General features: G+C 51.5%; 1 protein-coding gene across 1 annotated transcript; it reads right to left on the reverse strand.

The window, feature by feature from the left end:
• Positions 1 to 935: 935 nt before the first annotated feature.
• STX6 (syntaxin 6) lies at positions 936 to 12,868 on the reverse strand. Its single transcript, XM_082053045.1, has 8 exons — positions 12,778 to 12,868; positions 10,499 to 10,668; positions 9,808 to 9,902; positions 8,108 to 8,170; positions 6,063 to 6,185; positions 4,719 to 4,825; positions 3,065 to 3,159; positions 936 to 1,839 (listed from the first exon to the last, which is right to left on the reverse strand). Exons 1-8 carry the CDS (start codon positions 12,810 to 12,812, stop codon positions 1,763 to 1,765), a joined length of 765 nt encoding a protein of 254 aa, XP_081909171.1. The 5' UTR covers positions 12,813 to 12,868; the 3' UTR covers positions 936 to 1,762.
• Between the last annotated feature and the right edge of the window lie 277 nt (positions 12,869 to 13,145).

Consider the following 13,145-nt stretch of genomic DNA (forward strand, 5'->3'; position numbering starts at 1 on the left):
TTGCGGTGATGCCAGCAGCTGGGCCACCATCCCAATGAAGGAGCAGTCCTGCACAGAGCTATTCCCCGAGGATGCACAACCATGCCGAAAATAACGCGGGGATTGGAGGTGTCCAAATACCGGCCAACAACGAGCCCTGGTTGGACTCAGACTCCTGGGAACCTGCTCTTGGAGAGGTATGAAGCCCAAGGAGCCGCACAGATGCTGCCACAGCCTTGGAAAGGGCACGCCACGTATTTCTTGCAGCGTGACCAAAAGAAAGGAGGTGCTCTGCAAGGAGAAGGAGCAACTGCCAGAATAATTAGTGCGGGTTGGGGATGCAGCAGGGGGTTGGTCTTGCTCCCCATCCGGCTGCAGAAGGCACGGTGCGGCACCGGTGGGGTGGACGGGGGGTCATGCAGCTGCTTCAAGGGAACCGCAAACCCGGCGGGGAGGAGTGTTCAATCTGGGCTGAGCATCCCGGAGGTGAAGCTGTTGGGGGGTGGGCTTCTTGCTCCGGGATGATTATTTTTTGGGGGGGCGAAATTGCAATTTCAGCAGAAGTCCTAGCGTCAGCACCAATTAATTTCCTCCCCCAGCCCCATCTGAGACCCAGATGGGAAGGCAAAAGGCAGCCTGTCCTGAGTCTCGTGGTGTTTGCAACTTTAAATATGGGAGCAGATTTTGGTAAGAAACCATGTTTTTCTTTTTTCCTTTCCTGAACGGTCACCCCAATATTCCTGCAACCATTTTTTGCAGCACAAAACCCCCATCCACATTTCTCCCCAGGGTGAACATCTTTTCACCACATTTTGGTATTGACTACCTGGCTAACTCCAAATTTGCTGTATGTGGGGAGACAACTTAGGCTTTGCAACACTGCTGAGACAATTCGAGCGACGAACAACTCAAAGGTAACAAAAGGACTGGAAAATAACACAGAAACAAGACCTAGCTTTGAATCTCCAGCCTTTTGGTTGCTTACAATGGAAGTATCCAAAAAAATAGCAGTTGGGAAAAATTAAGACATCCTATTTACAAGTTCATATGCACTTATAATACATAATTGAGCCCCATTCCTCTGCTAATGTGTGTTGTGCACCCAGAGAGAGAATGTGCCTTGAATGGTCATCAAAAAAATCTTTAAAGTTTTTTTTTCCTTAAAAAAAATAAGTTATTTTAGACCTGACAAATCACTTGCCAAGGGGAAGCAGCTGTTAAACAGAAGCAGTTTCTCAGTTATACAAGGGCAAAGGAAGCATCAAGTCAATGAGCTTGAAAGGCTTGTATAACGAAGGAGGCGATTTTAAAAGCTTTAAATAACTCACCGCTCCTCCCGGTGATGCTTTTGGCTGGTTAAGCACCCACAGGCTGGCGATGTGGTTTGTAATGCTCAGGGAATTCATTAATCCCTCACGCACCCCCAGGCCTGTCCTCCCCAGGGCTCGCTGCTGGGTGTCCGCAGGCAGCTCAGGGTCGCTGCCACCAGCTCCTACCTGCACCGGGGGGGACAAGTTCCCCTCCAGCTGCCTCGCTCCAGACCTGGAGCCCAGGTCTAGATGGCATGGCACCAGGGAAGGATGCAGCTCCAGTCCTCTACCTCCTCTCCCCGGGGCCAGGTAAGATGCCGGTGGAGCCGAGCCATGGTCCTCAGAGGAGAACAGTGAGAGCTGGGTGGGGGTTTTCTCGCTGGGGAGCTCTGTAGGCGGACGGAAACGGTGAGAGTTTCATTTCCCGGGGGGGCGAGGGGGCGGGGAGGGGGTGTCCGAGGAAGTTCAGTCCGTCACAGGACAAAAAACAGGATGAGCACCACCAGCAAGATGACAAAGAGGATGATAATTGCACACCACTGCCGTCGATCTGGAAGAAAAAAAGGGAGCATCAGCCTTCCTGCTTTAACTCGGAAGGAAAATCCGGGGAGAGCTTTTCTTGGCTGTGCTGCCAGGAGCCCAATTTAAGCTCAAAGCAGCCATAAAAAGCCAAAGTGGCAGCTCCTTTGGCAGCACACCCCACAGGGCGACAGTTTTTCTCCTCTAGGATACATGCATTTCTGGGGACAGCTGTGGGAATTTTGAGGCTTTTCCCCAACCAAGTTCAAATGCAACTGTAAGGAACAAGCAGAGCTGCTGTGCTGCTGATTTGTAGGTGACCTGTTTGCCTGAGGAGCAAGAAGGGGTCTGGGATAGCAGAAATGCTCTTTCACAGCTCTCAGAAGCACACAGCAATGATCGAAGTGTTTTTTTACCCAGAGGAAAGGAGAGATACACAAGGTTAGCCAGTGGTCGTGCTGTCACTGGCAGCCCCAAATGGTCTCTCTAGGGCTGTATTTCCACAATCCCATCAATACCCCAACCAGCCCGATCCTGCAGAGCAGCAACACTTCTCCTCCTGCCTCACTGCTGTCTCCACAAGCTGCCCAAGCACCCACGAGAGAGGGGTAAGGGAAGAGACTGTCAGGCACACTGCCAGCGCTCAGTGAGGCGGCGGGGACTTCCCGGCAAGCACACCAGGCTTCCTGCTTGCTCCAGCCCACTGGCTTCGGGCACAGCCTTATAAGGACTTTTCTCCTAGTTTCGGCACAGAAATCGCCTCGTTCCTCTGCCAGCTGAGAGATATATCTGACCGTCAAGAAGCCTGCAGGCCAGCAGGCGCCAGCAGCCCGAGGGCAGGTGGGATTTGGGACGGGGCTTGCCGTTTGGTGCAGGGTGGTGAGTATTTTATGACACCTTGAAAGCTTTTGTTCCTCAGGCAGCCCAGGAAACCGCAGCAGAGGAGGAGGGTGCAGAGCTTCCCCTTCTACCATATAGAAGGGGATTTTCCCACCGCGGCAGTAGCAGCATAAATAGAAAGGCATCCGTAAATAAAACAAAGGCAGAGGCCAAGTTGCAGAGCAGTGTCTGGGCAGGAGCAGCTGCAGGGCTTGGAACTTTTTTTCCCCCTTTTTCAAGTGCCAAAAGCTGTTGCCTCCCCCCTGCTAGGGTCTGGGTTGGCTGTGGGTGGGTGGGAGCACATAATGTCCCAGCCCGAAGATCCGTGGGCTTTGTCTCTCTCTTTCCAGGACCGGATCCCACTTCCCAGGACCTACCACTCGTCATGTGAGACACTTTGGCGAGCTTCTTCATGACGTTATCAAGCCGTGACTGGGTGCTGTCTAACTCGTGGGAGAAGTCGTCCAGCATCCTGGGGACAGAGAAGCACAGCACCCGTCAGCAAGTGGCACATCCCTTTGGGATTTCTCAGCGCACTCTCACACACTGATCAAAGCACTGATGTGATTAGTGCGGAGAAAATGAGCGCAGCCCAGTCTCCTAAAAGTACCCAAGGGGGAAAAAAAACCTTTTGAAGCTGCAGGTCTGCTTTGGTGGGAAGTAATTTGGGACTCCTGTCAAACTGGTCTCTGAACTGAACCCTACACACCCCTGCGAGGTGAGGAGCAGGAGTTTTCCTCCTTTTAAGAGCAAAGTCTCATTTATAATCTGTGATTAGCAGAGACTGGTTAGATAGACCTAAGTGCCAGCTTGGATTTTAAATCTCTTTTCTTGTTCAGGGCTTGCAGGTGAAGTTACAATATTGTTCCAGTCATATTATCAAGCAGGAATGAGATCTGCAATTGCTTTTAAGGTGCTTTTTAAACTCTGTATGGAAGTTACCCCTCCGCTTCCTCCACATGGCGACTGTGGTGAATCTGAAAGCCTTCCTGAGGCCATGTTTATCAATGCCAAGAACCCATCTGAAGAGAAACAAGCACATCCAGAATCAAAGTACCAATCCAATCACCTCCAGCCAGCGGGACTTTAAAGCTTAACACATTTAAAGGGACAGCTTCCCTCATTTGGAGTTCACGGGCATTTGTTAAATCTGCATTCAGTGGGGAGTTGTAAAAAAACCTAATTGCAGGAGTTATTTGCTACTGTGTAGCACGCACTGATGGCTTATGTGATATCTGGTAACAGTCACACCACACTGATCTGCTTCTGTCAGAGCAGAAGACTCTCACGCTGCAAGACTTCACTTCGTACAGGAGATTGGTTTAAAGTTTTTCCTCTCCATCAAAGGAGACGTCTCTTCACAAGGGACATGGCCCTCCGGGCTCCTGTCAGCCAAGGGGAGTTTTTAGGCATGAACCCTTCAAGTCTCTCTGGAAACGGTAGCTGTTAATCTGTATAACTGGAAACTTTATGCACTTGTTTGCAAAGGACATGCACTGGGGAAGAAATCTAATTTATATGTAAATGGTGGATGCAAATGGCTTTGTGAGCTACCCTTTAACCCTTTGCGTGGGTGGGGGTTATTTTTAGCTTTAACTATCAATAGCAGCTCTGTGCTGAGGGTTTCAGAGTGGCAAGGCAGAGCTGAGAGCTCCCGAGACAAGCAGTGAGCCAGGCACAGCACAAAACTCGGTGGAAGGCTACCAGTATTCCCATTAAACAGCACCTCATCCTCATCTGTTCACTACTGCTGGAAGCCAAGGAGCTGTGTACCTCAGGGGGAGCATGTAAAAAGAAGAGAGAAGGAAAGGTGAAGTGGCAGCTAAGCCCGCCCTAGGCACAGGCTTTCAAACGAACGAGACTGTGGTTGGATCTAAGAAATGCTTTCCACTGCCTAAAATTAAAGGCCAGCTAGAAGAGCCTGCATGACTGGTAAATTCAAGGCTTTACCAGGAGCAGAGATATGTGTGCAAGGAGTCCCAGCTGTGTTTCAGCCAGGCCCATACCGGGTTTTCTGCGTCTGACACTTACACTGCTTGCTCCTCCAGCTCCCCGCCGATGCGCTGGGACATGTTCTTCAACACCCCGATGCTGCCAGAGACCAGCTCCAACTGCTCATCCTGCTGCTCCACAATCAACTGAGGCCAAAAAGAAGGGAAACGGGTAATTACAGGTCTGTCACCTCCTGCAGCGGGGTCAGAGCTAATCCACCAGAAATGAGGACCACGTTGCAAAGAAATGCTGGAGAAGTGACAGCCGCAGGAAAGCCTCCTTGTCATGGCAGCCCTGCGGCACAGCCAGCTGCAGTCTCCTGACATTCCTGCAAATGCACCCTCAGCTCAGCCATGTCCCCCTCCCTTCCCTGCTGCACCCACAGCTAAAGTGACTCTTGAAAGCCACAGGTACTGGCCACCAAAACCATGGAGCAGGTAGGGCAGTGGGCCCCAGGGAGCCATGCTGATGCTGTGCCTGAGAAATGCAACATGGAACACACTGCAGCTAACAAGGGGTTAATGCCAGTAAAAGGCTGTGGCAGCTTCTACAGCTAAAAATAGCAAGCCTGGCTCAGAATGTGCAAAAGGAATAGGTCTGCTGATGTTTTAAGTCATTTTCAGGGCACAGTCACACTAAGGATTAGATTTACCCTAGTTACCTACTTCTGAATCTATTTATCTTCCTAGAGTCAGTAGGTAAAACTCGCACAAAAGCCAGGGTCGTGTCACGGATCAGGAGCTTTAGCCACCTCCGAGACGCCGCCTATTTAAAGGCTGGTGTTTGGGTGGGCTGCAGCACGGTGGTCTGCACGCTGCCTGGGCACAGCTCCAGGCAAACCCCCCTGGCAGTGGGGAAAGCACCTCGCTGGGGTTCTCACAAACCCCTCGCACAGGCTTTCTCACGAATCTCGTGTTGACAAAGGCAGGAAAAGGAAGCAGGCACGTGCTCCTACTCCCAGCCTGTTCTGATGAAGATGCACACAAACAACAGCAAACATCAGCTCTTTTTCTTTTTAAACCAGGGGAAGTTGCATAAAAGAAACAGGGTCTTTTCTGCTTGCAGTGTTTCTACTCTTCCAAGGATTTCAGCAATCCTTGTAGTATTAAAGCTTAGTGTGCTACATCTTCCAGATCATCTTGTTTGTCTTCTGTACAGAAGACTTGAGGGTTAAAAATCTCTGCATCAAGATGTATCCAAAGCTGTGCTGTATGAAGAACTCACGCACAGGTATACCCGCAAGCAAAGAGCAGGGCTTGCAGGCTCCTGGATTCAAACCAACCAAGGAATGGATTTTTTTTTGGCTCTTACAGCCCTTACCTCATCCCCCCATCCCTCTTGGCAAGTAAAACTATTTAGTCAGTGTGGTGCCAGCTCCCTTACCTGTTGTTGAGCTTGCTGCTCCTCGATGAAGTGTGAATTCGCTAATTGGAACTCCCGGTCCAGACGGCTGTATTTGTCAGGTCCAGAGCTCCAACTCTGACTCCCGCTTTCTCCCAGGAGTGCCTAAAAAGATGCAGAGAGCCCTTAGCAACACCCTCATGTCTGCTGACAGTCTATCTGCAGGGTGTAGTGAGGAGGGAGACGAGGTGATACTCCTGCACACGGGCACACAGCATCCTTTTCCTGCTGCTCTGTTGCTGTCACAAACTAAAACAACACAATGCCAGAATGCCAGCCTGGGGAAGTCTCTGCAGCCTAATATTGCAGATACACGCCTGGAATACAACAACAGACGGTGGAAGCAGGTCTGCATGGCACAGAGGTCTGCTGAGGGGCAGCACTGCGTGCGGGGGCATGTAAGCTAGAAAGTATCTGGATATATTATGTTACCAGATGTATAGCTTGAACGGAACACCAAGCTACTACCAACAGGGGCTTAACAGGGTCAGGGTAAAGAACTTAACCAGTTGAGCTGACAGTAAAATAGTGTAATATATAACCACAGTGGTGTTGTATGCTCATGTGCTTTGATTCAGGCTACCTGTTCCTCCGGCACGATGTTCAGCTGCCAGCGTACAAGATTACCCTCACTACCCACTCTACAACCCGAGTGGAGAAGCTTGTGCAAAGCCAGCAGAGACACAGCTTTCCAGCTGAGTAAGTCTGCTGCCTGGAAGGGAAATAACAGGAGCAACAGATGCTGGGGAACTGAAGCTGGCCCGCAGGTGACAAGCTGTGCCATGAACAGGTTAGGGAGCTCTGTCCAGCAGCGCGGAGGCAAAGCTGAATGCAGTTTTGCTGTAGTTTTAACGGAAAGGTCTCTGTTTGCCAGCTTTTGCCTGTGAGGGTCAGGGTGGGCACCAGCCAGCCTCCCAGACACAGAGGCATGCTGGAAAAGCTGCTGCAGCCCAGCACAGGCTTTGTGGTCTAGAGGGAAGGCGAGGGGTTGGGGAAGGGAGAGGAAGGCGGTGAGGGGAAGTCAGTTTTTCCTGGCCAGATGTTGCCACGCGAGCTGGGCCATCTGGTCTCCTGCAGCTAGCAGGAACTTCACGCAAAGGAAAGCAGCAAAACACAGAGACAGCTACAGACTTATTCGACCAAGGGTGCAAAGAACTTTGCTTCAAATGTTTACTAATTGTGTTAAATAACCCTGTAACAAGCTCCACAATCAGCTTTGTGCTTCTCAGTAGCTGCTTGCAGTTTGTAATTTTTGCTCCAAGTGCCTAGACTGATGCAGTCAGTAAGCTCCTTGTACGAAGCGTGCATCAACTTTTACTGAGGCAGCTCTGAGATCTCCTTACAGCCTCCCTGTCAGTCAGGGAGGAGCACAAGCCTCTATTTCTATTCCTCAGATTACAAGTGCAGACAACCTGAGACTCCTTGAGCTTCTTCCATCTTCTTACATGGCTAACTATTACGAGAGGCAGCTGTGTGAAAGGATATTGCAGCATCTTGGCTCCTAAATACAGCAGAGTGCAGGATTACATTCACTGACATAGATTCTGAGCCTGTTTTCCCCGAGGAGGAGGGAGATTCCCCCTTCCACGGGGTGATGCAACACTGACAGTTGTACACAAGCAGATCTGAAGAGGGAGACAGATGGCGAGTGCTGACTTACTGCTTTGAGAAACAGGCTTGGAAGAGGGTGGCAGCAATGTGCCTGCAAGAACCAGCTCTCTCAGGCCAGGAAAACAGACACAGCTCAAACATGCAGCTTTGCTGCAGCATGCAAGCCCCTTCCCAGAACAAAGGTTTAAGGGGATGAACTGCAGATGGGATATATATAGTAATTACAGCTCTTACGCATTTTTCATCAGCACTGTACACTCTACCTTATGATGTGAGGCCTTGGAGTGAGTGAAATTGGAAGTTTCACCTAACACCTACCCTAAAAGAACAGCCGCTAGAGCTAATAAAACCTCTTCCCTCCTCACAGTACCAAGCAGCCACTGCATTCACTTAACTTGCCTGTTTCTGGTTCTCACCTGCCTGTTTTTTCTTTCAGCCAGCGCTTGCACAGAGGAGTTTGACATCTGATCCTTCATGTCCTGTGTGTTCAATGAAAGAAGAAGCACATGAGCATTGGATTTGAGGTGACAGACAGTCTCAGGGTGCTACAGGGCTGTCTATACGAAGCAAGACTTCCTCAGGGGGAGTGAGGGGAGGGAGATTTTCTGTGAAAACATATGGTTTTGAAGACTCTGGAAGGATACTGTAGAAAGCTTCAGCACAGATCATTGTTTTACTAATACTAGAATCAACGACGATGGGATATTTTAAAAACATTCCTTATTTACTACTCATTTGGCTCCACTACAAACTGATGTTCCCATTGATAGACTGTAAGGAAGAGTCGTGTTCTTCAAGGTCTTGAAAGCCTGTAACCACATTATTCCCACTTGCATCTGGTTTTGTATCTCGGAGGACGAGACAGATGTCCTTTCCTGTGGCCATACTCCCCGACTGTGCCTACATTTTCTCTTTTATCAATTAAGTTTTGCTGTTGAGTTCCTGTAGAAGGTCGCTAGCCACAGAAAGCTCCCCATCACAACAGTCTAGTTTTTATAGTGTAGATTAGCAAGTATTAAATATAATCTAGCAGGGCTTGGCCCAGCAGCACAGTTCTGATGTCACCAGAAGATTTAGGTACATTTTACTGTTTACAGATGCATAATACATCACCAAAGAACACCAGATCCCACTCAGTTACTTCTCACTGGCTAATGCACATGCTGCCGTGCATCACAAATCCCCCCACGGAAACTGGAAGTCAGCTGCATAATGCCATTAACAAATTTCACTTAACAGTAAGAGACGCTGCTCCAAAACCCATTAGCCAGCAGTTTTCAGCCAGGAAAAGACCACAGAGCAGGCTTGCCTGATCCTGCTTGTTTGAGGAGAGACTCCACTGAGAGCAAGGCAGTGAGCATGCTGCTGCTACCCGGGGCAAGCACAGTTTTGGGATCACTTCCCAGACAGCAAGACTTAGGAGCTGCATCCAGACCACAGGACTGCAGGTCGAGTAACAAGCCACAGCAATTGTGAAGTAGGAATGTCAGTCATGAGGGGCAGCAGAAACTAAGCTATGCTCATTGTAGCTATTAACAGGGAGAAAACTTCCTAACTAACAGCTTGTTACCAAGCAGTGAAGCTTTTGGGAAGATGTTCCTTCTCTATTTATTACCCCCAAGTTGTTATAATGCTCCTTTTGCTTCTGAAGTGTGAGCTTAAACTAAAAACAAAAAAGCTTCCCCGAGTTAAAAATATATCTTTGGACTGTTTTGTAGCGGTAGGAAGTTGAAGTCACTACGTCAATACCGTGAGGCTTTAACCATCTGTCATCATTCAAAGTGGACTCTGTTTTTGAAAACTAGCGCTACGAAAACACAGGACAGTTGCGATTTCCCTCAGCTCTGAGGGGAGGTTCCAGCCTCCCCTGCATCGCAGCGGGGTCTTTACTCTTCCTTCCCAGTTTCTACAGGTTCCCTGGCTCACTGTTGCAAGAGAGGCGTGATGACTTAGAGGGGCAGCAGCAGAGAAGAGGTCTGCACCTCCAAACCCATTCGGGCAGGTTTATTCTACACTCTCTGCTTCATCACGGAAATGACCGCAAGCTTTCTGCTTTTTAACCACGTAATCACTCCCCTGCCTTCCCCACGCTCCCACCCGAGCCCATGTTCCTTACCCTGACCACCTGCCGTGTGCTCGTGATGAAGGATTTCCTGACACCCAGCTCCGTCGCATCCAGGTTGAATTTCCGCGGGTTTGCCTCCACAATGCGTGGGCAGTGAGTCAAGGAGTCCCCATTAGTGGCGTGGGGTACACACACATACACAAACCCCGAGTGCAGAGGGGGTCTACCAAGTGGTCACTGCGATGTGCCTTCTCCCAAAATTTGAATAGCAAAGTACAAAACACTGGAGGAAAAAGCAGGTACAGCAGGAACATACTGTGCAGTACACGCACCAGTGTGAGGCTTCTCTCTTGCAGTTTTTTTGTTTTTCCGATGCCGTGCAGCACTTTCAGGAGAGCTCAGATGAACACAAGGGAAAAGGAGTATTTCTGGAAGGCTGCCTGGAGAATTACTGACTACACAGAAATCCAAATTCATACAACACAATAGGCTTTCTAGAACAAAGCATCTTAGAATACACCTTGTCGAAAAGAAAAAGGCAAGAGGAAAATCCTTTTGCTTAACACATTTGGCTTCATTTTGCATTTGCAGCTTGAGAAAAAAAAAAGGTCAATGCAAAATTCAATCCCAAGCAGTCATAATTTCTGCAAAAAATAACTACTGGCAAGCACTGGTACTCGGCTTACTTAGTACAACTTGGGAACTGCATGCCCCAACCTCCAAAGGACCACAGAAAGGATATTAATAGTTTCATCCAAGTCTTCCAGGTCCCACTCGATGCTCCGCAGGTTATTCCTGAGCTCATTAGTGGTCCAGTCGATTTCTTCTCTTGTGGCGATGGAGGGATCTTGCAGGAGCTCCGTCCACCTCTGGAAGAGCCCCTGGGCGGTGTTCACAGCTTTCTGCACCTCCCTGCAGCCGGGGAGATGGAAGAGAAGCAAAGGGATTATCAGCAGTAGCCACGATGGGACAGCCCCGCATCCAGCTGAGCAGGGAAGCATAGTTTTCTCCCAAATATCTTTCCTTTCAAACAAATTCCTGTTTAGTTTGTAAAACAAGGATTTGCCCTATGTGCTGGACAATCCCATCTGTTGTTGCAGCACAAATTGCTGAGCAGCAACAACTTACAGGTTAGCTATGACTGAAAGGACCTGCTTCTTTAGGGGAGGTTTGTGTCGAGTGTCACACAGGCAAGCCAGGGCAGAGTATCTGAACAAGGCAGCTCTTCGGCAATTAATGTTTTGCATTCCTCTCAACAACTTTCCTCTGAAGACTCTCGACTACCTCTGTAAGATGCCTCAAGGGCACACAGAATTACAGGAACTGTCCCCACAACACAGCCAGGCAGACTGTTGAGTGCAGTGCTGTTTATTTTAATTCAGTGTTTAAAAAACACACTGTTCTACTACGCTGGCTTACGAACAGAAATCCTTCCTGCTGCTCTAAGCTTTTTTGGAGATGAGTGCATTCACAGCACGGGAAGGCAGGGTTTGCTGACAGCACTGAACGCTGCTTGGATGGTTTGGGGTGAGTGGGTCTGTAAGTTTGGGTCACGGTCCATCAGCATGGTTATTTATCTGTATTAACCAACAATCATGAGCTGTGAACTGCTCATGGGGAGCTGAGATGATGGATGAAGAAAAGACAAGACTTTGCTGGTGTGAAAGGGGCCACCATGAGCCCAAGAGCTTGCACACAGCATCCACATAAAGACAAAAGTGTGAAGAAACACAGGTTATCAGCGGGGGAAGCCCAGGATGGATGAACTGAGCCTGCAGCTCTCTTTACGTTACACCACAGCTTGAAGTACTCAGCTTTGCTGCCCGATGCCTGTCCCTCCTACTCTCACACACCCACAGCTCTGAGTCTGTCACATCTAGTGCCCTAAAGTCAGCAGCCTGCACTGAGGATCAGGCCGGTTTTGTTCCCTCTACTACTTGCTAGCAGAAGTTTTGTTTTGTTTTTCCAAGCAGGAATTTAAAGCAGAGCTAGATGTCCTCTGAAGGGAGGAGTTATGAACTCCAGGAAAGCAAACCAAACACAATGCTGCTGGCTCCACCACCACCAGCCCTTTCCACCCCAACGCGCTGGGGTAATAATTAACACGGGGAGCGGCAGCACATCCCCTCTCCCCTCCCAGCCTTTCCCCGCATGGCGCGGGAACCGCACTGATAACTTTGACAGGACGTTTGCTCCCCACCCGCAGCGACTGGTGTTTTTTCCCCCCTCAGCAGCAGTTCAACCCGGCAGGGTGATTTGCTTTCCCTGGCAGTGCCAGCATCCCTTTTCCCCCAGCATCCCCTCCCACACGTTTACCCCACCGCTCCCCTACGCTCCGCAGCAGAAGCTGAAGCTGACCCCAGGGTGGTTTTTAGAGCCTTAAGGCGCTTTCACTGCATTAATGACAGTTTTTTCCTTTCCTCCTGCCTCCACCACCTCTGGTCCGCGTTTGCCTTTGTTCAGGCTCTTCGCTCACTCCTCCCATGGCCGCCGGCCACGCCGCAGTTTCTCCCCCAGCCCGGTCCCCGCTCCCCTCCATCCTCCCGGACACCACGGCCGGGGCCTCTCGGGGCCGCCACCCCCGCCGGGTGACACTTCCCAAGCCACCGCCACATCGCCCGGCGGCGGGGACATGCGGCCAAGTTGTCCCCAAGCTGTCCCAGGAGCCAGGACGGTGCTGCGGGGCGTTCTCCGGGCTGAGGGAACCCCAGCTCTGCAGGGGCACCCCCGGGTACCGGAGCGCTCCGTGCACGGAGGCCCGGCCCGGCCCGACACCGCCCGGGCCTCCCCGCCGGGCCCCGGGCAGACCCAGACCCCGCAGCCGCACAACGGGGGGACGGGGCCGCCATTTTCTCTCACCCCAGTCACCTCAGAGACCCCCGATCGCCGCGCACCCCCCGCCCCCACGGGCCTCCCTCGCTGCGGGGCGGCCGTGCCCAGGCTTCCTCCGCCCGCGGACACCCCCAGCCCTCTCCCCAGCCCCCCGCGGGCCGCGGTGTCCCCCCGCGGGCGGGCGCTCACCCCTTCACCACGAAGAAGGGGTCCTCCATCGACATGGCGCTGCCGCCCGCGCCCCGGCCGCCGCGCCCCCCGCGCCGCCGCGGCCACGCCCCCTCCACCACGCCACGCCCCCCGGCGCCGTCACGCGCTGCGCGCCTGCGCAAACGCCGCCGGCGTTGTGCTGGCGTGACGTCGGTTACGCCGCCATAGCGGCTGCCGGAGGGAGCAGGCGGCGCCTCGGCGGGACCGCCGGTACTCAGGGACTGCCAAGGGGGGCGGCGGCGGCGGGTGCCCCCAGCTGCTGGCGGGAATGACCCTCCAGGAGGGGTGTGCGGCAGGCGCATGGGGTCGTCCCGGCTCTTCGTGAGGGTTTTGCTAGGCCCTGGGAG

Source organism: Streptopelia decaocto (genome assembly GCF_964273445.1).
Source record: "Streptopelia decaocto genome assembly, chromosome: 5".
In the NCBI taxonomy this organism is placed as follows: domain Eukaryota; kingdom Metazoa; phylum Chordata; class Aves; order Columbiformes; family Columbidae; genus Streptopelia; species Streptopelia decaocto.